We start from the raw sequence: 27,878 nt of genomic DNA on the forward strand, positions 1-27,878 counted from the left end.
TGGGAGACCAGGAGAAGTACCTGGTTCCTGCCATCGGATCAGCCCTGCCATCCGATCAGCCCTGCCATCGGATCAGCGCGGTGCGCCGGCTGCAGCGCGCCAGCCGCGGCGGCCATTGGAGGGTGAACCAACGGCAAAGGAGACCTTTCTCTCTGTCTCTCTCTCTCACTGTCCACTCTGCCTGTCAAAAAAAAAAAAAAGTGGAGCAGCTGGGACTTGAACTAGTACTCATGGGATGCTATCATCACAGGAACATTTAGCCCACAAAGCCAGCCCCCTAAACTTGCCTTTTAATTCCATTTTCCAAGAACTTTTCGAAGTACTGTTTTTGAAGTGCAGTCTTTACTTGTGCAGTGGCGGTGTTAATAAGCTTTCTAGGGGTGAGCCTTTGGCGCAGAGAATTCACTGCCTGGGATGCCGCATTGCATGTAGGAGTGCCTGGCTTCTTGGTCCCGGCTCCACTCCTGATCCCAGCTTCCTGCTAATGCGCACCCAGGGAGGCAGCAGGTGATGGGCCAACTTCCTGGGCCCCTGTCAGCCAGGTGAGAATCCCAGACTGAATTCAGGGCAACCTGGCTTTGGCCAGGCCCAGTCCTGGCTGTTGCAGGCATTTGGAAAGTGAACCAGAGGATGCAAGCTCTCTGATGGTCTATCTTTAATTCTCTGCCTTTCCAACAAAATAAATAGATAACGTTTTAAAATGTTTTCTAGTTTTCATCTTTCTTCCGAAAGGCAGTTGCAAAGTTTTCATCATCAATTAAAAGCTGACTGGATTGCTTTAAAAGGTTTTCCTGGGCTATCTTTGTACTAGGTGGGTGTTAAATGTGAGAAGTAGGCTCAGTGAATAGAAAGGCTCGGGTTACACACAAGCCACAGGCTTCAGTGTGGAAACGGGAACCAGCAGCGGGTCAGGTGCTTGGTGACTTCGGTGCCACGGCCATGAGCCATCAAGTTCATTCCTGGTCGGTGGTGACAGGCGCAGCTCCCGGCGCCAGGCTCCACCCCGCCCTCGGCTGCTGGCCAATCGCGGCCGGCCGTGGAAGAGACGGGCACGGGGGCGGAGCCTGCTCCGGATCGCGGGGTCCTGCGTGCGGGGGAAGTTGCTGGTTTGCCGCGCGTCTTTGCCCTTGAAGCTACCGCTCAGCGCCCTGTGGTCATGGCTGTCCTGGCGGCTCTTCTGCGTGGCGGCGCTCGCCGGCGCGGCCCCCTGCTGCGGAGGCTGGTGCAGGTGAGCGGGTCTCGCCCCTCAGTGGGCCTCTGGGCTCCGAGCCCGGTTTCTGCTTCGGGAGGTTCCGCGCTTGGGTGCAGGCCTGGACAGCAGCCCCCAGAGACCCGCCGGGAGGGCCTCGCCCTATGCGGGCCGTGCGCGTGTCTGTGCGGGGGCTGCTCGTCCTTGCTTCAGCGTCCCTGCAGGGTAGACGGAGCCTGGAGGGCCCAGGGCTGGAGGGAGAGGGCCTGCTCTCTGTAGGCCCAGAAAACAGCTTGGAGATGTTCGGTAAAACATGTTTGTGAGCGTTGTCGAGTGTTTCTTCTCAACCCCACGCGGTACAATAGACAAGGCCCTATCTGACCATAAAAAGTGTCGCTATCTTGCAGCGTTTAAAAACTTAGGGAAAATAAATGGCGACTCGGGTAATACAGGACGCGAGGTATACCAGCTGTGGGTGTAGCTGGAGTGTTCACAGCGAATGGCTCTTCTGCCTCTTGTATTCGGAGAACACAGGCGGGGCAGAGCCTTGAAAGAAAGGATTTATTTTCCATTTGTGGAAATGCAGGCCTGCTACCCAGGTTTAGTGTCTGGCAAGGCTTCAGAAATAGGTTAAGAACTTGCAGGGCAGGTGTGGTTGGGGAGGCTTGATTTCCACCCCCCCCCCCGACCCCCCAGGGTTGGGGTCATCGCTGCGAAATCCAGTTATGTTTTAAGACTTTGGATTTGCCCCATGGCTGTGGACTGTTGATAGTCGTGTGTGTGTCATAACCACAGGTCAGAAAGAATTCGAGTGGGGAGAAAACTCATGTCCGGGTGTAGACCAGCACAACTAGTAGGGTGCTGGCAAGTAGGCGCTGAGGGGGAGCTGCCTTAGGTAAGAGACTGTGACAATAATAGCAGTTAATAGTTAGGGGGTGAGGGTGAGGGTGAGGGTGAGGGTGAGGGGCCCAGGAGAAGGAAGACTAATGTGAGTCCTGAGATAATGAAAAGTTAAAGGGCCTGGGTTTCCAAGAGAGCTCTGTTCTTAATCAGCCTATTGGTTCTAAGGAATGACTCAGGAAATCACAGAAATGTAATGAGATTCAGCTGGGTTTCAACCGGTGTTGCCCTCATGAATTGGGTGAGCCAGGTGCTCTAGGTGCACAACCTTCTTGCTTTCCAGTTGACAATCAAACACAAATGTTCCTGATTTAAAAATAACAGCTGGAGGCTGTGTAGCACGCCTTATGTGGCATTCTGTTGAACTCTAGTGCTCACGTGCACTGGGTGTTACTTGAGTCAAATGGTCATTTACTGAATCCTGGAAATCTGAATGGGATTTTCGGTTTTCTGTGCCACTTCGTGGCATGGAATTTGAGCTTTCACCCATTTTGTTGGCTTTTTCACCTTTGCCTTCAAATAAACACAAGGCTCCCCTATAGTCAACAGACTTCTGTGGACTTATTGAAATTCTTTGCTTTTCTAGCTCTAATCACCTTGCTGTCTGGTCAAAGGGCTAGTCTCTACTCATTTCCTATCATTTATTCTACGTCTGTTTCCCTTTGACCCTCTGCAGTTAAATTTTTGTGCCTTTCGCTAAAAGATACCAATGATCTTAGTTTTCTGTTTTTTTTTTTCTTTTTGACCTTTATACTGTGTTTGACAGTGTTGACCACTCCCTCCCTGAAACTCCTGTGTTTTATCCAACTTATTTTAATACTCAGACTTCTAAAAAAAAAAAAAAACTCCTTTAATTCGCCATTCCTGGACCTGTTTGCTCCCAGATGGATTTCTCTCCCTTCCCAGATCAGGTGTGTTGCTGTGGGTTGACCATTGCAGGTTGTGTTTCAGAGATGGCAATGCCAGCTTCTGTCCTGGTTCAGCCACGGGCTGGAGAAGGGAGAAGCCAGGGTAACATCTTTGACCCTCTGCAGTTACCCCAACCCAAAACTATCCCTTGACCTTGATGGTTTCCTAACTGTCCTCCAAGCTCTCAGCTATTGTGTCATTTGTATATTCCATTTTCCTGGTTGAATCTCAGTGAACACACTCATTGTTTTGTTTTCCTTCCATTCTATAAATTTTCAACTTTAGTCCGTAGGCTTTTCTTTTCACACAGGTCCAAGGGAGTCAGAACGTTGGTGTGATGAAGCAAGTGGGGGTAGGGATAGTGATGTGTTGTGGTGATAAACGTGGAGAGGAATGGACAGACTCAGGGGCTGGTGAGGTGGTAGGACCTGTTGAACTGAATGAATGACTGGCTTGGAGGGGCTGAGAGACAAGGGGTGAAGTAGAATTTGGGGGCCCTGCCTTTGGCATGAAGATGCCTAGGCCAGGTTTTTACTTATGAGCAGATTTGGGAGTAGAAAGAAAGTGGTGAGAGTTTTAGGCTTGTATTTGGGCTCTTTGGGTTAGGTTTGGAGGGCCTGGCACACTTAGCTATAGATGGAGGGGAAACCATAGGCCGTGAGCTCCCCTACAATGAGTGTGTGGGGGGAAAGGGAAGAGGGCTTAGCATGGGGCCATTGGGGGGCAAAGCATCCCAGGCCCAGGAAGAACAATCAGGACCCTGTGAAGGTGAGTGGAAAGACAGACCAGTGACTTAGCAGGAAACCAGAGGGTGTTGCATCTGCAGAGTGCTAAGGGAGGTGAGGTTTTCAAGGGGGGCGTACCAGTGTCCTGGGGCTGCAGGGTAAACAATGGGACGGCATCGTGTCACAATTCTGGAAGGTGGAAACAGGAAGTGATAGTGTCAGCCGGCTCCCTCTCATCAGTAGGGGAATCCTTCCTGGCCTCTTGGCTCCTGGTGGTTGTGGCTTCTTCACTCCTCTATTTGCATGTGGTGTTCTCCCTGTGTGTATGTTTATCTCTGGACAAATTTTCCCATTGTATACCGACACTAGTTGTACTGGATTAGGGGCCCACCCTGGGGACCTCATTTTAACTTGGATATCTCTGTAAGGACCACATTTCCAAATAAGGTTAACTGAGCTCCTAGGGTGTCACACTACTTTTCTTTGCAGATGCAAACCAACTCATAACAGAGGTTGTTACCAATCTCAACAACTTGTCAACAGTGTTAAAATTTGACAAGTCAGAGTGGTAAAGTAAGGTTTTAACAAAGGAATTATATTTATAAGTAACATACATAAAGTGAACAATAAGTAAAATGAAAAATGTTGATTAAAATTAACATAGCTAGTAATTGGAGACTTTAAAAATATTTTTTAGAAATTTATTTATTTGAATGGTAGAGTTACAGAGAGGAAGGGATTGAGAGATTTTTCATCACTGGTTACTCCTCAAATGGCTGCAGTGGCTAGAAGTGGGCCAGGCTGAAGCCAAGAGCCTGGAACTCCATCCCAGTCTCCCATGTGGATGACTGGAGCCCAAGCACTTGGGCTGTCCTCCACTGCTTTCCAAGGCAGACCAGCAGGGAACTGGATCAGAAGTGGGGCAGCCAGGACTCAAACTGGTTCTCATATGGTGTGCTGGCATTGCAGGCGGCAGCTTAACCCTCTACACCACAACACCAGGTTCCAAATTTTTATTTTTATTTTTATTATGTTAACAGGTTCGCTCCCCACATGCCAGCAACAGCTAGTGCTGGGCCAGGTCAAAACCAGGAGCCTGGAACTCAGTGTAGGTGGCAGGGACTCAAATACTTGGGTCATCACTTGCTGCTTCCCAGGGTGTGCATTAACAGGAATGTTGGAGTGGAGAACAAGGCTTGGACTTGAACTTGGGCTCTCTGATATGGGAATGCGGGCATCCCAAGTGGTGGTTTAACTTGCTGCACCACAGCCTGGCCCTGCTTGGAGACTTCTATAAAGGCATGAAGAAGTACAGATTTGCCATGTGTTGCTTTTGTGTAAGGGGATTTTGTGTTCCTTATACAAACAATATGAATAAACGCAAGGTATTTTGAATATTAACTACGAGCCCTCTATCCTAAGAAGTTGAAAAGTTTAAATGTGATTTAATCACTCTTCCCAAAATGCTTCCTTGATAATGGCTTTTGATGGAACTTTGCAGATATTACCTGTGCATTTTTGGGTGTTTCCTGGCCTAGTCCTAGAGAGGAATAGTAAGAGCTGCATGTCGCTGCTGACAGGCTTGGTCAGTGAGGGATTCCGTAAGCCAGTCATGACTGAACGTGTAGTGCTTTGGAAACAGCAGTCCTCAAGTTCTTCAATGCTGTGATTTTTAATGACACACATGATGACAGTGTAGAAGCTAGAAGTGGAGGCTCTGGGGTCAGACTGCCTGCATGTGAAGTCCCAGCTGTGCCTTTCCTTGGCTGTGTGACTTTGGACAGGCTGCCTGGCCTGCTGTGCTTTTGTTTTCACATCTGTAACATGAGAGCCGTTGCCACTGGTTGGTTCCTTCTCTAAGGATAGCCCAAGTCCCTGTGTTTTTGTCCACCCCTACAGCCACCTTCCCAGCACTGGCCACACCAGCTTTTGTCTGGTCTCGCTCCTTTTCTACTCCTACCTGTTAGTCAGTTCCCTACACCGTGCCAGTGTGGTCTTGGTGTCCTAGAAGAGCCCTCAGTGGCTGCCCTTGCACACAGGCCAGGTTCCAGACCCCTCAGGGCCGGGTTTGGTCTCAGTCCTGCAGCCTCAGGTCTTCCTGAGCTCATTTTCCTCCATCCACACCACCCTTCCTGTCCCTACTGTGTACCAAGGCCTGATTTATCATAGCCTTTGTCCTAATTCTCTCCTAGGTCATCAATGTCCTTTTCCTAGATCTTCCCAAGGCTAATAATTTTTTTTGAACATTGACTGCTTATCAGGTTTATAGTTTGCTAATATTCTTGCTCCATAATTTGTATTTTTACTCTGTTGCTTATTTTCTTGGCTATGTGGAAACTTTTCTTAAAGATTTATTTATTTATTGATGTCGGCTGGTGCTGCGGCTCAACAGGCTAATCCTCCGCCTAGCGGCGCTGGCATACTGGGTTCTAGTCCCGGTCGGGGCGCCGGATTCTGTCCCGGTTGCCCCTCTTCCAGGCCAGCTCTCTGCTGTGGCCCGGGAGTGCAGTGGAGGATGGCCCAAGTACTTGGGCCCTGCACCCCATGGGAGACCAGGAGAAGGACCTGGCTCCTGCCTTCAGATCCGCGGCGGCCATTGGAGGGTGAACCAACAGCAAAGGAAGACCTTTCTCTCTCTCTCTCTCTCTCTCTCTGTCCACTCAGCCTCTCAAAAAAAAAAAAAAAAAAATTTGATTTATTTATTTGAAAGAGAGAGGTCTTCCATCCGTTGGTTCACTCCCCAGTTGGCTGCAATGGCCGGAGCTGAGCTGATCTGAAGCCAGGAGCCCAGACGTGGGTGCAGGGGCCCAAGCACTTGGGCCATCTTCTACTGCTTTCCTGGGCCACGGAGGAGAGCTGGACCGGAAGTGGAGCAGCTGGGACTGGAACCGGCACCCATATGGGATGCCAGCACTGCCAGCGGTGGCTTTACCCACTACACCACAGCGCCAGCAACCCCAAGGCTAACTCTTTGATAATCATCTCTCTCTGACACTCCCAGAAAGGCTTGTTTGACCATCCGTGTAGAGTAGCCCTCAGTTTTTCTCTAGCTTCCTATCCCATTTTGTTGGTTTCATGATGTGTTTTCTTTAGCTGAAATTTTGTTTTGCAGAGTTGTTCGCAAGTGTTCAGCTTTGTTCACCTATTTCTTTTGCAAAAACTGCCATTACAGGATGGAAAATAAACACTTTTTTGGAATGTGTAGTCTAGTAGAGCAGACATTCAGGCCACAGGTGTGTATGTGGAAGTCGTTAGGTTTGCACAGGGTGCTGTGCCCCAGGTGGTTGGCCTTGGCCTCCAGAGTTGGCAGTGCAGCTGAGCTGTCTTTCAGGATGATTCAGTTACATAGATAGAACTTAACTGGTTGTGTTCACTTAACTCATTTTATTACTCACTGGGTTCAGTGTTTTTAAGATTATTTATTTGAAAGTCACAGTTACACACAGAGAGAAGGAGAGGTAGAGAGAGAGGTCTTCCATCTGCTGGTTTGCTCCCCAGATGGCCGCAATGGCTGGAGCTGTGCTGATCCGAAGCCAGGAACCAGGAGCTTCTTCTGGGTCACCCACATAGGTGCAGGCCCCAAGGACTTGGGCCATCTCCTACTGCTTTCCCAGGCCACAGCAGAGAGCGGGATTGGAAGTGGAGCAGCCAGGACTCGAACCGGCGCCCATATGGGATGCTAGCACTGCAGGCAGCAGTTTTACCTGCTATGCCACAGCACCAGCCCTAAGTGATTTACTATTTAAAATGGGATGGACTATAACGAGGGCACGGGAAGCAGGAAATTGGGTAAGGGCTATGAGTAGGAGCAAGAGACTGTGGCAAGGCCGGCGCCGCGGCTCACTAGGCTAATCCTCCGCCTTGCGGTGCCGGCACACCGGGTTCTAGTCCCGGTTGGGGCGCCGGATTCTGTCCCGGTTGTCCCTCTTCCAGGCCAGCTCTCTGCTGTGGCCAGGGAGTGCAGTGGAGGATGGCCCAGGTGCTTGGGCCCTGCACCCCATGGGAGACCAGGAAAAGCACCTGGCTCCTGGCTCCTGCCATCGGATCAGCGTAGCGCGCCGGCCGTGGCGGCCATTGGAGGGTGAACCAACGGCAAAAAGGAAGACCTTTCTCTCTGTCTCTCTCTCTCACTGTCCACTCTGCCTGTCAAAAAAAAAAAAAAAAAAAAAAAGAGACTGTGGCATGATCTAGGCGATTTGGGGGAGATGAAGCAGAGAATTCAGGGATATTTTGGATACAGTGTTGAGCATCTGCTTTAGGAGTTGAGCTAGAGGGAAGTTGCAAGAGCAGCTGAGGTGGACGATACTGGGAAGAAGTGGGGAGACTGAGCTCTGAGTTGGACATTAACTTGAAGCTACCAGCTTAGGTCTAGGAGACTAGGGGACTAGTGGAAAGGTGGGATCTGGAGAGAGAAATTTGGGAATGAATGCTTAAATGCTGTTCAAAGCCATGGGACCAGAAGGCCTGGAGGAGACAGGCTGAACTGTTGAGAGGGACCAGGAAGAAGGCCCTGGGGTATTTCAGCACTTAGAGGCCGGGAGGGGGAAGACGACGTAGAAAATGGACTGAGAAAAATAAAACAGTGAGGTAGGTGGGAACACACAAGATGGTACAATAATGGAAGCCAATCAAAGGGAGGGTTTCCCTAGTAGTTTATGCTTGTACCTCATTTCGTCCTTTTTGTTTTTAAGATTTATTTATGTATCTGAAAGGCAGAGTGACAGAACAAGAGAAAGAGAAAAAGGAGAAATCTTCCATGTGCTGGTTCACTCCCCAAATGCTTGTAGTAGGCAGGTCTGGGCCAGTCTGAAGCCAGGTGCCAAGAACTTTATCCAGGTCTCCCGTGTGGGTGGCGGGGGCCCAAGCACTTGGGCCATCTTCTGCTGGCTTCATCTCCACATTAGCTGGCAGCTGGATTGCGAGTGGAGCAGCTGGGAGTGGAACCTGCTTGGAAATGGGATGCCGGCATTGTGGCTGGTGGCTTAACCCGTTGTACCACAACAGTGGCATCTTAGTTACTGAGCCAAAGACCAGCCTCAAAAGGGTTTTTTTTTTCCCCATAAAAGGGTGGCCCTTGCCGGAACTCAACCCAAATCTAAGTAGGGAACTCTGTGTCTCTTAGAGTGGACTGTGGTTTTTCCGAGTATACACATGCTCCGTTGCTTTGCTTCTCTGGTTGCTTTTGGCACTGCTCCTTGCTCTAACCTCTGCTTTTACGTGGCCTTAGCTGGCTATGGTGGTGACTGGCTGCAGCCCCTTGTGACTTTACAGCTCAAGTCCCCACCATTATCGAGCTGATGCGGCTTCTCAGGGTGCTAGCTTGGTTCAGTCCCATCAGCTCTGGCCAGGATGGTGGATCACAGATGGGTTGCATAAGCCCCAGGTCGAAATTCTATGTCAAAGGGACACGTGTTTTCACCCAGCTGCTCCTGAGTGTATCCGTGCAGTGCCTGGGACTTGCTTCCTTGAGCAGAGCCGCGTGTGCTGGATGGGCCAGTGACACTGCTGTCAGCCGAGCGCCCAGGTGAAGCTCAGGGGAGTAGAAACACCCTTCTCATACGTGACAAAGCTTGAAGAAGTGAAATACAGACAGAAGATGGCAAACGAGTTTCCCTTCAGCATCCGATGGCAACGAGTAACAAATATTGTGTTAACGTGAAATTTAAACAGTGTGTGTGGAACTCGGGCCTGAAGTGTATCAGCAGAGCCCCAGACTGGAAGTTGATGCCACACCATGGGCAGTTTCTCCTCCAGACCCAAGAGATGGCTTATGTATGATGTCACTCTTGTAGTTCTTACCAGATTGCGTTTTAGGATTATGTCCGGATAACTTTAACATTTCTCCCCCAGAAGACTGTAATGCCACTTGAGTATAAGGACCATAATTCACAAATCTCAAATTCGCAGTTACTGCCTTCTAAGGGCTAAGTGCTTTCAGTGTGTCTGTTAGCAAGTGAAGGATCGCTTTGCCCTATGTCAGTCAGCTTTGCCTCCCGGAGGCGTCTTCAGAAGAGGGTGCACCGAATGTTTGTAATGATGACATTTTAAAATCAGGGCTGAAAGGTGATTTTGACAGGCAGAGTGGACAGTGAGAGAGACAGAGAGAAAGGTCTTCCTTTGCCGTTGGTTCACCCTCCAATGGCTGCCGCGGCTGGCGCACCGCGGTGATCCGATGGCAAGAGCCAGGTGCTTCTCCTGGTCTCCCATGCGGGTGCAGGGCCCAAGCACCTGGGCCATCCTCCACTGTCGCTCACCGTCTTCGTGGAGGAACGACACAGGACCCTGCGCTGTTCTTTCGTCTGCTCGGCCCTCCCCGGGTTTGCTGCTGGTTCTTCCCGGGTTGGCTGCTGGTCCTTCCCGGGTTGGCTACCATCCCTTCCACCTCCGTGGAAGGGCGGTTCCCCCTGCCACATTCCCCACTTCCGTGGGGGAGCGGCACACCGCTGGCCGGCTCTCTTGGGGGCTGCACAGGTGTTCCCCTTAGATGTTCCCCTTAGATGTTCCTGGTGCATGCCGTCTCTCTCCTCCTTTATAGTCCTCCTCCGCCAATCCTAACTCGGCTGCCCACACGCCGAGTACGCTGCTCTCCTCCAATCAGGAGCAAGTCCTACAGTTTATTGGCTGAACTGGAGGCAGCTGCGTAGAAGCTGTTTTCTCCTCTCCCAGCGCCATATTGTGGGAGAGCAGATGCATAGAATAAGTCTTAATTCCAGTAACTGAGTCTAGTCCGGGTTGCTCCCCACACTCCACTGCATTCCCAGGCCACAGCAGAGAGCTGGCCTGGAAGAGGGGCAACCGGGACAGAATCCGGCGCCCCGACCGGGACTAGAACCCGGGGTGCCGGCGCCGCTAGGCGGAGGATTAGCCCTAGTGAGCCGCGGCGCCAGCCCTGAAAGGTGATTTCTTAAAGCAGAGTTGTTTCCACCTACAAGTGACTTACCCCACCATGTGACATAGCATGAAAGGATTAGTTAGAGTGACATTCTGGCCCTGCCCTGCCCAGGAGCACACCCTCTCTGAGTTGCCATTTGCGTGTCTGTGTTTTCATCCACACACTTTACTCCAATTAGTGTGTGTATGGGAGGGAGAGAGGGGAAATATTTGGGGTTGGGCCTGTCTCTGTCTATGACCCCTATTTGTCAAGCCTACTTTGTGTTCGTCTGTTCTGTAGTATCAGCGGGGAGTTTTAGGTCTTTGTACTGGGTCAAGACAAAGTGTGTGTGATCTGGGAGAAGCTAAGTTCTCGGTCTGTTAATGTCTGGATGTCGGTGGGCCTGTTGATCTGTCGCTGTGCTTATGAGGCTGACTCCCCGTTGTAGCTGTCGGCAACAGTTGGTTCTAAATGTAAGCTGTCCTACTGGAATATTTGTTCTGCTTTCTGACCTCAGAGAGTAAAGTTTTCTTCTTTGTTCTTGGTCCTGTAAATAGTTCAGTTTCAGATCTGTTGGGTCGCTGGACTATGGCCTGCATTTTTCAGAATTTCTTCCTGTTGGCATATGTTCCTAGGAACACAGTCTGGTTGGATCATTACATATTGCATACATGTGTTAAAATATCACACTAAATCCCATAAATAAGTACAATTGCTATGTGTCAATTAAAAATAAAAATTATTTAAAAAAGAATTGAGAAGTAGTACAGGCAAGAATTTTACTTTCCTTTCTTAAGAAATAGGAATTTGCCTGGAAATGTAGATCCTATTTATATGCAATGTTTTTTTATGTCACGACATTAAAAATATTTGTATTACAGGAAATGAGATATGTGGAGCGAACTTATGTATCAAAACCCACTTTGAATGTAAGTATAAATTTAAGTTGTGCATTACATTTTCAAGCATAGAAAGGAAATGTGAGTGTAGTTAATGAAAATGCGTATGTGGAGGTCAGCACTGGATTACGTGATGACTAAGGCATAGCTGACTCACCAGATGTTAAGCTCCTCCTGGGGTACCAGCAGCACCTTTCTGTGAGTCCTGGCTTAGTTCTTGCTGCCTTCCCAGTCTGCTGCCAGAGCCCTGTCCTGTGTCTGAGGCCTCACTCACAGGGCCCCTCGCGTTGCGTGAGGCCCGGTGCTGTCTGGCGCCACACTTTGTTGTACAAGGCTCTCGAAAGTCACTTGGTCACAGTGACTTTGTGTCAACATCTTGAGTAGTTTCCTTATTTATCCGTGAGCTTAACAGGAGCTTGTAGAAAACAAGAATAAGGGAGGGAATTGTTACAGTAGGCTTTTACAGTGTTTCAGAGAACTTCTTTTTCTTCAGATTTATTTATTTTATTTGAAAGGTAGCGTTACAGAGGGGCAGAGGCGGGGAGAGAGAGGTCTTCCTCTGCTGGTTCACTCCTCAGATGACTGCAGTGGCCAGAGCTGAGCTGATCCAGAGCCAGGAGCTTCTTCCTGGTCTTCCATGTGGGTGCAGGGGCTCAAGGACTTGGGGTCATCTACTACTTTCTCAGGCCATAGCAGAGAGCTGGATCGGAAGTGGAGCAGCTGAGACTTGAACCGGCGCCCATATTGAGATGCCGGCACTGCAGGTGGCAGCAGCTTTACCTGCTGTGTCGCAGCGCCGACCCCAGTTCTTTCTCTTAATCTTCGTATCATTAAGAAATTATGGTGTGGCTTTGCCCTGATTAAGAGATACGGCCCCTTCCACCATACAGGGCTGGATTCCAAGCCCACCGTTCCTTTCAGTAAGGGATTCTTTGTGCTAGGGTTGTGTATTCAGCTGAAAAGGATAAAGTGACTACTTCTTCAACTTCGGGAGAGCCATAGAATTGAAATGGAAGCTTCTGGCCTCAGATTCCTATGGGGAACGGGAAGGAAGCTAGGACTGTCTTCCAGTAGGTTTGTCTAGTACGTCTTTTTTTTTTTTTTTTTTTTTTTTTAAAGATTTGTTCATTTTTACCTGAGGGAGAGATAGAGAAGTATTCCATCTGCTTGTTCACTCCCCAAATGGTGGCAGTGGCCGAAGCTGGGCTGATCTGAAGCCAGGGGCCAGGAGCTGCTTCTGGGTCTTCCACGTGGGTGCAGGGGCCCAAGGATTTCTGCTGCTTTTCCAGGCCATAGCAGAGAGCTGCTTCAGAAGTGGAACAGCTGGGACTCAAACTGGCGCCCATAAGGGATGCTGGTGCTGCAGGCAGATGCTTAACCTACTATGGCACAGTGTCGGCCCCTCTGTTACTTTTTTTTTTTTTTTTTTTTTAGATTTTATTTATTCATTTGAAAGGCAGAGAGAGAGAGAGACACAGAGAGAGAAAGTGAGTCAGTCATTTTCCATCTGCTGGTTCACTCCCCAGATGGCTGCAGTGGCTGGAGCTGTGTCGATCCAAAGCCAGGAGCTTCTTCCAGGTCTCCCATGTGGTTTCAGGGTTCCAAGGACTTGAGCCATCTTCCACTGCTTTCCCAGGCCATGGCAGGGAGGTGGATTGGAAGTGAAGCAGCCTGGACTAGAACCTGCACCCATATGGGATGCTGGCACTGCAGGTGGTAGCTTTACTGGCTACGCCACAGCACTGGCCCCATCTATTACATCTTAAATCGTTGGATTGGTTACCTTTACATTGATCCCTTTCACATGTTTACCTACTGAGAGTATTTTAATCTCTGATAACATTACTCATTCTAAAAGTAGTCTGTTTCTTAGATAATATGTGAATTATGTTTATTTAATGAAAGATGCTTTGGGTACAGAAACTGCAGTAATTTTTACCAACCTTTGTCTTGCTAGGAGGTGGTCATAGTAAGTGCCACAAGAACCCCCATTGGATCCTTTCTAGGCAGCCTGTCCTCACTGCCAGCCACCAAACTTGGTTCCATTGCAATCCAGGGAGCCATTGAAAAGGCAGGTGGGTAGCTGCTTTGCTTTCTGTGTTGATGTAGTGGAGCAGATATTTACTTTGTGTCTATTTTATATATTTTTATATATTTATTTTGTATATAATATATATTATTTATATTTTATATATGTATGTAACTTATAGAAATGGTTCATGCCTGCATTTCCAAATTCCCTCATAAAGAAGTCTTTGTACAGAGTGAGGAAATTAAAAACTGCTAAGAGTAAGAAGCCCATTCCTGGCTGTCACTAGGTAATCACTCATTATTAAAATGAACCCAGTGTGCAGTGCTTTTTTGGTGTTTTTTTTAAAAGGGATTCCAAAGGAAGAAGTGAAAGAAGCCTACATGGGCAACGTTCTGCAAGGAGGTGAAGGACAGGCCCCCACAAGGCAAGCAGCCCTGGGTGCAGGTACCAGGAGTACACTTTCACTTTTGTATTTAAGATGTCTGAAATGGCCAAATGAAGGTTATTTCTGTTCAAATAAAGTATTAAATGAATAATACATTTAGAGACATATTGGCAGAAGAAATGTAGTTGCTAGTAATGTGCTCTATGCTGTTAATTTTAATTATTCAGTTGTGTTTGAAAAGTGTCTCTGTCAAAAATATGACCTCCATTGGTTTTAGGCCTACCTATTTCTACTCCATGCACCACCGTGAACAAAGTGTGTGCTTCAGGAATGAAAGCCATCATGATGGCCTCTCAAAACCTTATGTGTGGACATCAGGTAAGAATTGGCTTCTTTCCTACTTACTAATTAACATAGTAGCCAGTGCTAAAGACCTAGTACACCAATGCTTCAGAAATGAGCATAAATGAAGTTGCTATGTTGTCTCTGATCTCTCGGTTTGCTAATTGCACTTGAAGTATAGGTCAAAATGATGGCCTGTGTGTCTTGGGTTAAAAAGTTTTTAATCAAGGTATTATAGTCATCTTAGTCAACTTGGGATGATTTTTTTTAAAAGAGTATTTATTTGAAAGGCAGTTACAGAGAGAGACAGAGACAGAGAGGAGACAAAGGCAGAGATCTTCCATCTGCTGGTTCACTCCCCAAAATGGCCACCACACTTGGGGCTATGCCAGGCCGAAGCCAGGAGCCTGAGGCCTCATATGGGTCTCCCATATGGATGCATGGGCCCAAGAACTAGGCCACCTTGTGCTGCTTTCCCAGGTGCATTAGCAGAGAGCTGGAGCAGAAGTGGAGCAGCCAGGACTTGAACTGGCTTAACACACTCTGCCACAGCACCAGCCCCTTGGGCTAGCCTTTTACTGAAGACAGTGTGATTTAAAAAAAAAAATCATAAATTACATTTTACCCACAGTAAGAGGGGTTTTCATTAATAAGGAGAACAAGGTGTTGATCCTGGGAATCAAAGCATTGATTGGGCTCTGGATTAATTAATCTGTAATTCCTGCAGTGCCCAGATTGAGTTGTGCAGGCTTTCCATTGGCCTTGCTGATCTAGACCTTTAACAGATCAAGCAAGAGATATGCTCTGCAAACAGGCTGTCATGTCAGCAGACTAGACCTAGCCTCAGAGAACTAAGATCTTCCCGGATGCAAGGCTTTGATTTTTGCATAGCAGGTGTGACTGAGTCATAGGCAAACACAAAGTTACAGGGATGAAATGTGAAAACAGAGATCTTTATCGCTTTCTAGTACATTCTGGCCTACCAGGGGAAAATCAGTTGTGAGTGATTTGCAAATTATGTCTCACATACATAAGAGCCACAATTATGTGTACCTTTACTTTGTACTCCTGCCTTATTTTTTAAGATTTTATTTATTTAGTTAAGAGGTAGATCTACAGAGAGGGAGAGACAGAGAAAGGTCTTCCATCTACTAGTTATTTCCCAAATGGCCGGAGTTGGACCAATCTGAAGCCAGGAGCCAAGAGCTTCTTTTAGGTCTCCCACATGGCTGCAGGGGCCTAAGGATTTGGGCCATCTTCTACTGCTTTTCCAGGCCATAGCAGAGAGCTGGATTAGAAGAGGAGCAGCCGGGACTTGAACCAGCACCCATATGGGATGCCAGTGCCTCAGGCGGAGCTGCCCACTACACCACAGTGCCAGCCCCTGTTTTTAATGATAAGGGAAGCCAAAGAAAAAGGATAGAAATCTGAGCTGTACTAGACACTTTGGTATAAAGGCAGTCCAAGAGTACTTTAAACATCTGTGGAAGAGTGAAATGAGAAGGATGAGTTTTGGGAATGGGCCTTTGGCCTAGCAGTTGGGAGACTCATGTCCCGCACTGAGTGCCTAGGTTTGAGTCTCCGCTGTGGCTCGTGGCTCCTCCTTCCCAGTGGTGGCTGCATTCCTGCTGCCCTCCTCGAGGAGCTGTATTGCATTCCTGGTTCTGGCCCCAGTCCAACCCTGGCTGTTCTAAGTGTTTGGGGAGAGAATTGTTGATAGGGACTCTGAATTTCAAATAAATACAAAATTTTTTAAAATATTATTTTTGGGTGCAAAAGTTATTTTGGTGATATTTTGATAATATGTGGAAAGTGCATATTCTGAATAGCCTATGCATGGATTTCAGTTTTTTGCCAAAATAAAGTTATTCTTTTAATTCTATTTTTCATTGACTTTGAGAGGCAGGCAGAGACAGACATAGAACAAGTTCCCATCCATAGGTTTACAACCCAAATACCTACAGTGGTGCAACTTGGCAAGGCTTAAGCCAGGAGCTGGGTTCATGTTGAGATCTGTGTCTGCCCATGATAGTATACTGCTGAACTACTGTACTTTATTGTCTTTGTTATTGAGTGGATATCTAGGTTATCTCCAGTTCATTATTTTAAATGCTTGTATATGTATTCATAAAATCTTTGTGTACTTAATTCAATTCTGTTGATACTGTACTACCTTAGTGCTTAGGAGTCTGGGGCCAGACTGAATTCAACGTCTAGTTCTAACTCTTGTCAACTGAATGTCTTTATGACAGTCATTGGAGATAATGATGAACAAAACATTTAAAAAGAAATCTCTTCATGTGCAAGCTTCTATTGGAAAAGTTCCCAAAAGAATTGCCGAGTCAGGATTTAAATTTTTTTTTTTTTTTTGACAGGCAGAGTGGACAGAGAGAGAGAGAGACAGAGAGAAAGGTCTTCCTTTGCTGTTGGTTCACCCTCCAATGGCCGCCACGGCTGGTGCGCTGCTGCCGGCGCACCGCACTGATCTGAAAGCAGGAGTCAGGTGCTTCTCCTGGTCTCCCATGCGGGTGCAGGGCCCAAGCACTTGGGCCATCCTCCACTGCACTCCCGGGCCACAGCAGAGAGCTGGCCTGGAAGAGGGGCAACCGGGACTAGAACCTGGTGTGCCAGTGACGCAAGGCAGAGGATTAGCCTAGTGAGCCGTGGCGCCAGCCAAAATTTTCGTATTTTGACATGCTTTCTGTAAAACTTGTAATACTTTAACTTTCCAAAAGTTGTGTAAGCCTGTTTGCCTGTATTCTCCTGAGCATTGAGTGTTACTGAACAGTTGTCAAGCCAGTGGGTGAAGATTATGAGATTACTATTTTAAAGCTTTTTGAATGACAGGCGGGCAGGTTTTTTTTTCCCCTGAGAGGCAGTGAGATGAGACTTGGGGAGACAAAGATGATGAGTTCCCATTTGCTGCTTCAAAAAAGGGAGAGAATAGAGCACAAGCTGCCACAATCCAGGTCTCCCATGCTGGTGGCACAACGCAGTTACTTAGTGATCACCACCGCCTCCCAGGGTGTGCATTAGCAGGGAACTAGTCAGGAGCTTCTCAGAGAAGCCTAATGAGTTGTGTGTGACCTGAGGTGTAGACCAGTCCACCGGGTATGCAGCACTCAGGTGAGATATGCAGCACTCAGGTGAACATGATGATGACTTGGGGCAGGAAAGGCTACGTCAGAGGTCAGCTGGAAAAATCAGGTGGCTATCTGGGAAGAGCTGATGAAAATCACAAGTTGGAAGGATCATTTCCATGAACAAGATTACTCCTCTGAAGACATTACATTTTGGGCCGGCGCCATGGCTCACTAGGCTAATCCTCCGCCTAGCGGCGCCGGCACACCGGGTTCTAGTCCCGGTCGGGGCGCCAGATTCTGTCCCGGTTGCCCCTCTTCCAGGCCAGCTCTCTGCTGTGGCCAGGGAGTGCAGTGGAGGATGGCCCAGGTGCTTGGGCCCTGCACCCCATGGGAGACCAGGAAAAGCACCTGGCTCCTGGCTCCTGCCATCGGATCAGCGCGGTGCGCCGGCCACAGCGGCCATTGGAGGGTGAACCAACAGCAAAGGAAGACCTTTCTCTCTGTCTCTCTCTCTCTCTCACTGTCCACTCTGCCTGTAAAAAAAAAAAAAAAAAAAAAAAAAAAATTACATTTTTACCAGTGTGAGCGAAATGAAGAGTAAGGAGGTAAGAATTTCAGTAGATGATCTTACACGAAAGATTCCTGAAACTCTGGTTAATGGCTGCCTCTAATCTTCTCTTCACACATTTAGACCGTTTGTTTTCCATCAGGGTCAAGTGGCAAAGAGGATCCTTCCTGTACTCACTGTGTAGGAAGTGTTTAGTAAATCCTTGTTGAATACTCATTTCTCTGGTAGTTGAGTAAAGGGTGAAATGGGCTTGTGAACACGTGAACTGATGCTGGCTGTTCTGTGTTGCTGAGCAGGACGTGATGGTGGCAGGTGGAATGGAAAGCATGTCCAACGTCCCCTATGTAATGAACAGAGGAGCAACACCATATGGTGGGGTGAAGCTTGAGGATTTGATAATAAAAGATGGGCTAACTGATGTCTACAATAAAATTCACATGGTAAGTGTTGCCTGCAATGGAGTACCATCTCATAAACAATATTACTTTTTTCTTAATGTATTTTAGCATTTGAAGGCTCTACTAATGTTGGTTTTAGTCATTTTTTTCAGGAGATATTTTTCCATGCTCATGGCATCAGCATGGCTTAGCTGTTAGAAAAACTGCCCAATGCTTGAACAGTGCATTTTTTTTTACTTCTTTTTTTTTTTTTTTACAGGCAGAGTTAGAGACAGAGAAAGGTCTTCCTTCTGTTGGTTCATCCCCTAAATGGCTGCTATGGCCAGCGCACTGCGCTGATCTGAAGCCAGGAGCCAGGTGCTTCCTCCTGGTCTCCCATATGGGTCGGGTGGCAGGGCCCAAGGACTTGGGCCATCCTCCACTGCTTTCCCAGGCCACAGCAGAGAGCTGGACTGGAAGAGGAGCAACCGGGACTAGAACCCGGTGCCCATATGGGATGCCGGCGCTGCAGGTGGAGGATTAGCCTAGTGAGCTGTGGTGCTGGCCCATTTTTTTTTTACTTCTAAAATAGCATTTCTTCAAATACTTGAATTGGCCCAGAGTTGCTAACGACTATTTTGTAAGTTATGCAAACTGATATTTTGTTTAATCAAATGTAATTTTATAAAATTCCAACTTTTATCAGGGCAATTGTGCTGAGAATACTGCAAAGAAGCTGAATATTGCCCGCGATGCACAGGATACTTATGCTATCAATTCTTACACCAGAAGTAGGGCAGCATGGGAAGCTGGGAAGTTTGCAAATGAAGTTATTCCTGTCACAATTACTGTAAAAGGTACTGTGTTCCAGAATATGTGTGTCTTTCAAGCAATAACAAAAATCAAAATATATCTATCCACTGGTTGACTCCTCAAATACTTGCAATGACTGGGCTGGCCCAGGTCGAAGTGGCAGCTGGGAACTCAATCCATGTCTACCAGCCACGTGGGTAACAGCGACCAGCTATCTGAACCGTCCCCTGTCTCCCAAGGTTCACATTAGCAGTAAACTGGAATCAGAAGCCAAACCAGGACTCAAATCCTGGCACTCTGACATGGACTGCTGTGATCCCAAGTGGTATATCTTAACTATCACCTAGAATTTTTTTACCAAGTTTTAAATGTTGAAGTTTTTAAAGATTTAAATTAGCACATAATCTTTGCTCATTTCAGTTGACACTTGTTAATAAAGGGAAGAGTGCTAATGCAGAGATTATATATTTAAGATTCATTTATTTATTTGAAAGAGTTACACAGAGAGAGGAGAGGCAGAGAGAGAGAGAGAGAGGTCTTCCATCCGCTGGTTCACTCCTGCAATGGCCAGAGCTGCGCCGATCTGAAGTTGGGAGCTTCCTCTGGGTCTCTCATGTGGGTGCAGGGGCCCAAGGACTTGGGCCATCTTCCACTGCTTTACCAGGCCATAGCAGAGATCTGAATTGAAGTGGAGCAGCCGGGACTCAAACCGGTGCCCATATGGTATGTTGACACTGCAGGCTGCAGCTTTACCCCCTACACCACACCATTAGCTCTGAACATTTCAATAAGCTCCTCTTTAGGATTCTGAACATAATGGAGATTATGGATAATAAACTGTAGATTAGCATTAACGTGGGTTTTAGGCATGCAGGCCCACAAAGGGAGGCACAGACCCCAGCACACCTTGATCAACAGTTTCTTGATGAATGACTACTTGTCTTGAAATATTTTTGTTTTAGGTAAACCAGATGTAGTGGTGAACGAAGATGAAGAATATAAACGTGTTGATTTTAGCAAAGTTCCAAAGCTGAAGACTGTTTTCCAAAAAGAAAATGGTTAGTGGATAGAAATAAAGCAAAAGAAAAACAGTATGCAAGATTTATTCTCAAAATGGTTTAAGGATTTAAAAAAAGTGATTCTAGTAAATGATTTCAATTTTTCAGACTCAAGTAAAATTAAATTGTTTCAAAGTTTATCCGTTGTGTAAGTTTTAAACTGCTTTTCATATGCAGTTCATCTTGAAAGTTTGTGATCTAAAGTCAAGTTTCCATGTTATGTTACCCAGGACAGTATTCATGGATGCATCCTCTGTGCCTGGCCTGCCATGGCTTTTCACTGAGTAACTCAGATGTGTTTCTTCACAGTGGGCCACATGCAGTGTGATATTAACCTGAAATTAGTTCTTCCCCCTTCCTGGGTGAATTTCTTAGTATAAGATAGGTCTTTGTTTTTTCTTTTTAAAACATTACCTAAAACTTCATATTACAAGAGAATATTCTAATAATTTCCATAAGTCTTATGGAGTCTACATTGACAAATTCTGCATCATGAAACTCTATTAACAGTTCAGTAGTTTTTAGTATTCTTTGACATTTAACTCTAGCTGACTCTGTGAAGAATCCGATATAGTGAACGTTTGTTTTAGATAAACAGAGTTAGCCTCTAGGGAAAAAATATGAACTGATCCTGGCTTTGATGGGTTACAGACTAGCACTTACCCAGTTCCCCCATACATGTCTTCCTGAGCTAGCTTAGAGAAAACTTTATACTGTTTGGAGGTTCAACTGTCTTCACACATTTACTAGCATAGGCAGTACTCCCGTAGCATTTTTTATACGGAACCAAATGAACGCAGTGCTGAGGAATGTCTTGACCCATCTGTTGTCTGCAGGCACTGTCACAGCTGCCAATGCCAGCACACTGAACGATGGAGCAGCAGCTGTGGTTCTGATGACTGCGGATGCAGCCAAGAGGCTCAATGCTAAACCGCTGGCAAGAATAGCAGGTAGGAATGTTCCGACCTTGTTTACGACTAACCTTCTATAGTCCTTTCTGAAATTTTGTTAATTGCTAACACATAATGCTGTAGTTAGCTATTCCTATCTATTAGGAGAGAATTTAACTGATAAGTATGTCAATTGAGATAGAAACTCCTTTAATATTATTGAGTAAGTCTTTAAAATTAAACTTTTCCTCTTATATGAGAGTAAGGTATGTGTTTTCTTAGGCAGACAGGAGAACAAAAAAACTAAATTGGGAGTCTAGAAACAGGAAATCTACATGTTCTGGCATTAACTATGTGGCTTTGGGCAGGGTATCAGTCTCCTTGACTTGGCCCTCTTCATAAAGAGTTAGAGCAGATGGACTTTTGTAAAAATAAAAACAGCTTTTTCTTTACATCTTCTAAGGTTTATTTATTTATTTATTTTTTTGAAACACAGAAGAGATCCATCTGCTGATTCACTCCCGAAATGGCTACAACAGCTATAGCTGGGCCAGGTTAAAACCAGGAGCCCAAGCCCTTGAGTCATCTTTTGTTTTTCTCCGGCACATTAGCAGGGAGCTGGATTGGAAGTAAAGCAACCTGCTCTCAAACCTGTGCTCTTAAGGGATGCTGATGACGCAGGCAAGATTAACCTGCTGCACCACAACACTCCAGGGCATGTTTGTTTGTTTGTTTGTTTTAACCTCAGCACTACTGACATTTTGCACTAAGTAGTTCTTTGTTATGGAGGCTCTTCTGTGTGCTGTGGTGTATTTAGCAATATCCTTGGCCTGTATTCACTAATTTCCACTGGCATCCCTCCTACCTGTTGTGACAAAAATATCTGTAGACAGTGCCCTTGTCCCCTTCAGGCAGATTCCCTTCAACCTCCTCCCCATGCAAATCAAACTCTTAGCTGATTAGTATACAGTTTAGAAATTTAGAAAAGGAACAGATATGTTTACATGTCTTATAGGGATTAGGAAGTCTGCAGTAAATGGCTTGTCTTTTGTATATTATGTATAGCAGATACAGCTTTGGGTGCTTGTAAAGAAACATTTACCAACTTTTGTTTTTTTAAATAGCATTTGCTGATGCTGCTGTAGACCCTATTGACTTTCCAATTGCACCTGCATATGCTGTACCAAAGGTAAGAACATTGATGGACTGTTTCAGTGAGCTACCTTCTTTGCTTATACCAGGTTTATACTGCAGGTTTTATATTTTAAATATTACTCATCTGCCAAAGCACACAGTTTGATCTTAATCTTTCCAGTATGAGGAAAAAGAATGACAAAAATAAAGTATAACCCCCAAACCACATTTTCCATAGACATTGAAAAAAGGTAAGAATTTTATAACTGAATTACTATATTCTAAAAAGGCAAAGGATGGAGTGGCATTAAAAAATTAAATATAAAAGGGAATGCTGGTAATGGTAAGTCCCAGAAGTAGTGGTATCGCTCTTGAATGGGATCTGCTGACAGGAGGTCTTACAGAGTAAGCAGTGGAATCAGAGACAGAAACCCTATGTATTCGATTCTGGGAAAGACTGTAAAGGTATTAGCTTAAGGATAATTAGCCCAGAGAATGACTAAAATAAAACAGATCATATAATAAGAGTTTAAAGTCACGAGTATTTACATCTGTTCAGAAATGTAAGTTTCTGTTCGTGAAAATTGAATTAAGGCATTTGTTTTGATGTCATAAATAAATGTATAGAAGGATCTCATGGAAAATACATATGAAAACTATGCATGGATTAAAAAAAAATTTTTTTTTTTGACAGGCAGAGTGGACAGTGAGAGAGAGAAAGGTCTTCCTTTTGCTGTTGGTTCACCCTCCAATGGCTGCTGTGCTGCGGCCGGCGCACCGCGCTGATCCGATGGCAGGAGCCAGGTGCTTCTCCTGGTCTCCCATGGGGTGCAGGGCCCAAGCACTTGGGCCATCCTCCACTGCACTCCCTGGCCACAGCAGAGAGCTGGCCTGGAAGAGGGGCAACCGGGACTAGAACCCGGTGTGCCGGCGCCGCAAGGCGGAGGATTAGCCTAGTGAGCCGCGGTCCCGGCCTGGATTTTAAATTTTGACTCCAAAATAAGCTTACCTTTTAATTTTATTTTCCACATGTTTTCTGAAGCATCCTCACAGAGATGAACAAAACTTTTTCATTTAACAGGAATCGACAACTAAACATATAATCAAAAAGATAGAAAACAGACATCTGAGTATCCTATATATTCCTATCAGCTCAAAATGAGATATAAACTAATGTAAACAAAATTCATTGATTGTAACATGAGGAATTAAAAATGTGAAAGTGGATCCTTCCTATTAAAAACTCCATAGTTAGATATCTGTTAAAGAGAAACAAACTAGAATTAGAGAATTCTAAGAAAACAAAATAATTGTGATTGTTAAGGGAGTATCATTTGTTTTCTAAAAACTTAGGTCCTTAAAGACGCAGGACTGAAAAAAGAAGATATTGCAATGTGGGAAGTAAATGAAGCCTTTAGTGTGGTCGTACTAGCAAACATTAAAATGCTGGAGATTGATCCCCAGAAAGTGAACATCAATGGAGGAGCGGTTTCTCTGGGGCATCCAATAGGGTAGGTAACATGAAAATATACCTGGATTAATAGTTGCTATTGGGTTCTCATTAAAAGTTGTTTAAAAAAAAAAAAACAGAGTAACAAAGGTCTACCTGTTAGTTTACTCCCCAAATGCCCAACTTGGGCTGGGCCAGAAATTCCTTTTGGGTCTCCCATATAGGTAGCAGGAGCCCAAGTACTGGGCCTGTCTGCCACTCCTTTCCTAAGAACATGGCAGAGAGTCGGATGGGAAGAGGGGCCAGAACTCCACTATGGGATGCAGGTGTCTCAAGCAGCTGTTTAACCTGCTTCATGATAATTCCTGCTGCTTTTAGTTTAACAGTTTTCCTTCCTACCCATTCTTTATAACGCAGACACCATTTGTGGTATACAATAAGCAACACTAACCTCAAAGACCTGTCACATTATCGTTTGAAACCTTTTTTCATGCCAAAATAAAGATCCTTTAAGACTACAGTCGAAGGGCTGATGTTGTGGCGCAGGGAGTTAAAGCCCCGGCATACCAGTTTGAGTCTGGCTGATCCAGCTCCCTACTAATGCACCTGGGAAAGCAGTGAAGGATGGCCCAAGTCCTTGGGCCCCGCACCCATGTGGGAAACCTGGAAGAAGCTCCTAGCTTCAGATTTGCTAAGCTCTAGCTGTTGTGGCCATCTGGGGAGTGAACTAGTGGATGGAAGACATATCTCTAACTCTTTCAAATGAAAGTCTTAAAATGACTAAAGTCTATGCTCAGAGTTTTAAATTTTTAAATTTATGTGAAAGGTAGTTAGAAAATGCTTTTCCCAATGGCCGCCACAGCTAGGCCTTTGCTGAAGCTAGGAACTCAATTCCACATGGGCTTCAAAAAGGAGCTGTGACATTTCTGAGACAGGTCTCCCAAGTTTAATTCAGCTGTAAATGGTTTGTAAAAAGTTTGGAATAGAACATTTTCTGGTTTGCGATAAATTCTGTACTTCACTAAAGAATCAAAATGCTTTCTTAATCCTAGGATGTCTGGTGCCAGGATCATCGTGCATTTGGCTCATGCACTGAAGCAAGGAGAGTATGGACTTGCCAGCATCTGCAATGGCGGAGGAGGTGCTTCTGCTATGCTGATTCAGAAGCTGTAGACCACCTGTGTTAAGGACACTCTGTGTGACCAGAAAGCTCACCAGCGTGCCTTTCCTGACTCAGCGTGTACTCAAAATAAGCTATTTCATTTTGTACTTTTTTTTTAATGATCAAACCCCCAAACCTTTTGAATTAAATAAACCTTTTCTTTTGCAATCTTTAAAAGTGTGACATATTTCCCTTATGAATCTACATTGTCTGAGATACCATTGGTGGTATTGGTGACTAATGTAAGTAGCTAGAAGCGTCCATTTGAGGCACAAATCAAATCTATATTTTGACTGAATATTTATAGGTAATTAACCTTCAGTAGGCTCACTCTCTAATATATTTACCAACAGTAGCCAGGGCTGGGTGGGGCCACAGCCAAGTCAACCCAGGTCTCTCATGGGTGGCAGGGACCTAACTGAGCCATCACTTGCTGCCTTCCAGAATGTGTACTTGCAGGAATCTGGATTGAGAACCAGGGCTGGAAACAGAACTCAGGCACTCCAACGTGGGACAAAGGTGATAAAACTGTCAGGCCAAGCACCTGCCTCACAGTAGGTGCTTAAAATTGAGACCTGTTGGCTGGCGCTGCGGCTCACTAGGCTAATCCTCCGCCTAGCGGCGCCGGCACACCAGGTTCTAGTCCCGGTCGGGGCGCCGGATTCTGTCCCGGTTGCCCCTCTTCCAGGCCAGCCCTCTGCTGTGGCCAGGGAGTGCAGTGGAGGATGGCACAGGTGCTTGGGCCCTGTACCCCATGGGAGACCAGGAAAAGCACCTGGCTCCTGGCTCCTGCCATTGGATCAGCGCGGTGCGCCGGCCATTGGAGGGTGAACCAACGGCAAAGGAAGACCTTTCTCTCTCTCTCTCACTGTCCACTCTGCCTGTCAAAAAAAAAAAAAAAAAAAAAAAAAAAAAAAAATTGAGAACTGTTTATTCTGGGAAGACTATACAGAGTATCTCGTTATCATTAGTGAGGAAGCCACAGATACAGTGTGTGCAATAGTACTAAACAAGAGAACCACAAGTGCCCAGGTGTAGAATGGGGGCAATTTCTTAGAACCTTGCATTCATATTTGGAGGAAAATCTAGGCTCTGGGCTTCAAATTACTACAGCAGAACGAAAAAAAGATATAAACTGATGAACTCAAATGGATTTTATAAAAAGGTGAAGAGAGGGGGCTGGCACTGTTGTGTAGTAGGCTAGGCTTCCCTCTCTAGTGCTGGCATCCAATATGGGCACTGGTTCTGGTCCCTACTGCTCCTCTTCTGGTCCAGCTCTCTACTTATGGCCTGGGAAGGCAATAGAAGATGGCTCAAGTACTTGGGCTCCTGCATCCATGAGGGACACCCAGAAGCAGCTCTTGGCTTTGCATTTGCCCAGCTCTGCCTGTTACAGCCATTTGGCACATGAACCAGTGGGTGGATCTCTGACTCTCCTTCTCTAACTCTACCTTTCAAATAAAAAAAATTTTTTTTTTCCAAAAAGGGGAAGAGATTACTACTTACAGCTGGCCACAATGCCTGTTCATAGGCAGGACGGACCTGAGCACCAATATCTTGAATTACATTTTCATCTGAAAAAAAAAAAAAAAGAAGAAAAGAAACATTGTAGCGGGTGCTATTTATATTAGCCTCAATTGTAACTGTGAGAAGGGAGAATTCAGTGGGGAAACAGAGGGTGCAGTAAAGGCCATTGTGCACAGCTATCTTGCCAAGTAATTCTTGTGAACCCTTACCTTTAAAGAACAAAAGATAATGCATATATGGGAAAAAAAACTATTCTTACAACTCAGGGGAAGAATACTTTCAAAAACATCTATAGAGTAATCACAACTAACTTGAGATTCAGGTGCTAAGTACTATCCTCAAACCTTAATTTGTACTCATTGAATCTCCCAAAAAGTCAGTGGTAGGGACAGTTATGTCTACTTCATAGATTAGGAAATGAGGTAAAAGGAATGACGAAGTAAATACCAAAGTCCAACAGCTGGCAAGCAGCCGACCTAGCTTTCAAACCCTAGTCAGTCTTCAGAGCCCAGGTTCCACTAGGCTTTAGTCACTTTCCGTTAAGTATCCACCCTAACATAACTGACCCAGGAGTTGGATAAAATAGGAGAAGAGGGTACTCAGAATATTTTTACTGATAAGCAGAGTTAACGAGGCAACCAAAGGGCAGCAATGTGGTAAACATGTGAAAAGTGCTGACAATCCCAGGAAAAAATGTAGAGGAAGCAACACACAAGCAGTATATGAAGCAATAATAAAATATAATAGGAAACATAAATGCCAGAAGACAACTGACTAAACATTCTCATTGGAATAAAGTGGTAAGATACTTAGAAAGTGTAGGAACTCCAAAATTAACAAAGGTTTACACCAGCCAGGGAAAGATGATTTAAGAATTCAGGAATGTGGGCCGGTGCCATGGCTCACTAGGCTAATCCTCCGCCTCCGGCGCCAGCACACCGGGTTCTAGTCCCGATCGGGGCGCCAGTTTCTGTCCTGGTTGCCCCTCTTCCAGGCCAGCTCTCTGCTATGGCCCGGGAGTGCAGTGGAGGATGGCCCAGGTGCTTGGGCCCTGCACCCGCATGGGAGACCAGGAGAAGCACCTGGCTCCTGGATTCGGATCAGCGCGGTGCGCCGGCCACAGCGGCCATTGGAGGGTGAACCAACGGCAAGGGAAGACCTTTCTCTCTGTCTCTCTCACTGTCCACTCTGCCTGTCAAAAAAATTAAAAAAAAAAAAAAAAAAACATTCAGGAATGTGGAAGTTTATGTAACTACTTACAATGGCTGAGGAAGAAAGGAAGATACTGTGAAATAAGGATTCAGAGTACATCTGCAAAATTTAGGCAAACACCAGAAGAATGAGTCTTAAATTACTACAGATGATTGAAGCCAAAAAACAGTTACAAAGTGAAAAATGTTAGTATATATCACAAATTATTAGAAAGGTAGAAAGTGTTTTAAGATAGGAAAACTGTTATATAAAGATTACTCAAAATGAAGTTATGGGAATAGGCCTTTAGCCTAGTTGTTAAGATGCCAATGACCCCCTCTGGAGTACCTGGGTTTCATTCCTGGCTCCTGAC

The 27,878-nt window shown here is 45.9% G+C and overlaps 1 protein-coding gene and 1 long non-coding RNA gene across 2 annotated transcripts; one reads left to right on the top strand and one right to left on the bottom strand.

Moving 5' to 3' along the window:
* The first annotated feature begins 917 nt into the window (after positions 1-917).
* Positions 918-24,964, top strand: ACAT1 (acetyl-CoA acetyltransferase 1). Its single transcript, XM_002708492.5, has 12 exons — positions 918-1,228; positions 11,476-11,523; positions 13,451-13,568; positions 13,874-13,969; positions 14,188-14,288; positions 18,200-18,343; positions 18,987-19,137; positions 20,056-20,151; positions 20,988-21,101; positions 22,166-22,230; positions 23,529-23,686; positions 24,678-24,964. Exons 1-12 carry the CDS (start codon positions 1,157-1,159, stop codon positions 24,796-24,798), a joined length of 1,284 nt encoding a protein of 427 aa, XP_002708538.2. The 5' UTR covers positions 918-1,156; the 3' UTR covers positions 24,799-24,964.
* LOC138850560 (uncharacterized) lies at positions 19,553-27,527 on the bottom strand. The gene is made up of 4 exons (XR_011390494.1): positions 27,397-27,527; positions 26,294-26,361; positions 23,185-23,266; positions 19,553-19,771 (listed from the first exon to the last, which is right to left on the bottom strand). It is a non-coding gene; the product is annotated as an uncharacterized lncRNA (long non-coding RNA).
* Positions 27,528-27,878: the final 351 nt, after the last annotated feature.

The sequence above is a fragment of the Oryctolagus cuniculus genome, chromosome 1, assembly GCF_964237555.1.
Source record: "Oryctolagus cuniculus chromosome 1, mOryCun1.1, whole genome shotgun sequence".
In the NCBI taxonomy this organism is placed as follows: Eukaryota; Metazoa; Chordata; class Mammalia; order Lagomorpha; family Leporidae; genus Oryctolagus; species Oryctolagus cuniculus.